Here is a 1,163-nt window from a genome sequence, read left to right on the forward strand (position 1 = left end):
TCGGGGCATTTTAACGAGTACGAGTACGAGTACAGGAGGCCAGTATCGGGCCCGATACCGATACCAGTATCGGTATCGGTGCATCCCTACTATTTATAATATTACTGTTTTTACTGGATTTTGTTCAAATAAACACAGTCTTGATGAGCATAAGAGACTTCTTTAAAAAACATTTTTTTTAAATCTTACAGACTTCAAACTTTTGAACACTAGTGTGTTAAAACACTGCAGTTAAAAGCGCTTAACCAGAAGATGCTGCACTTGAGAAAGAAGGTCATAACAAACCAGTGCTTTTTCCCAGTCGACTTTCCTTTCCAGAACTCATTGTGCTGGAGAGGAGAGCTGCTTGTTCAGTGCTCGGGGCGGTTGTGGAGGAGGAACTTTAGGTCTTCTGCCTTGTGGTTTCTTTTGTGGTCCTCCTTCAGGCAACGTGGGCAATGGAACTTGGGTGGTTTCGGGCTTGGGTGAAGGTGGTGGTTTTATTTCAGAGCCTCTCGGCAGAGGAGCAGGGAACACTCTCGCCTGGGCTGCTGGGAAAGGGCCTGCCTGGCTCAGAGGAGGGCCTTTGGCAAGGTTTGGTGCCTTTTGCTGGATAAAAGACCTCCTTGCTGCAGAAAACAATTGGAAATGTAGTTTCTACCACAGTAAGACATCACAAAAAGCATCTATGACAGGATTCCTCAAATCTTGCCCTGGAGGGCCAATGCGCTGCAGAGTTTAGCTCCAACCCTGATCAAACTCACCTACCTGTGATTTTCTAATGATCCTGAAGACATTGATTAGCTTGCTCATGTGTGTTTGATTAGGGTTAGAGCTAAACTCTGCAGGAAAACGGATCTCGTGGGCCAGATTTGAGGATCCCTGCATTGCACTCACTTGAATCAACACTGTATAGCAAATCTCAGGTGCTTGATTGTTTATACTGTCGCAAAATGTAACTACATTATTGTCCAGATCTGCTAAATGCGGCCAAAAAGCACGAAGATCATCTAGGTTATGTATGTAACCCTCGTTCCCTGAAGGAGGAAACGGAGACGTCACGTCAGTGACTGACGAACTGGGATCTCGCTTAGAGAGACCAATCTACTTCGAGTGTAAACTAATCGAGCCAATGCACATTGGCATGCGATTATTGCATCCAGCTGCTGCTGATCACAGCGTGA

At 45.6% G+C, this 1,163-nt stretch overlaps 1 protein-coding gene across 1 annotated transcript in view; it reads right to left on the reverse strand.

The window, feature by feature from the left end:
* Window positions 1–222: 222 nt before the first annotated feature.
* Window positions 223–1,163, reverse strand: part of sh3bp1 (SH3-domain binding protein 1) — a 10,918-nt gene continuing 9,977 nt past the window's right edge. The window contains exon 18 of the mRNA XM_016546042.1: window positions 223–608. Coding sequence (XP_016401528.1) covers window positions 322–608 — 287 coding nt within the window. The 3' untranslated portion in view covers window positions 223–321. The remainder of the gene's footprint in view (window positions 609–1,163) is intronic.

Source organism: Sinocyclocheilus rhinocerous, unplaced genomic scaffold (genome assembly GCF_001515625.1).
Source record: "Sinocyclocheilus rhinocerous isolate Xijiao unplaced genomic scaffold, SAMN03320098_v1.1 scaffold820, whole genome shotgun sequence".
In the NCBI taxonomy this organism is placed as follows: Eukaryota; Metazoa; Chordata; class Actinopteri; order Cypriniformes; family Cyprinidae; genus Sinocyclocheilus; species Sinocyclocheilus rhinocerous.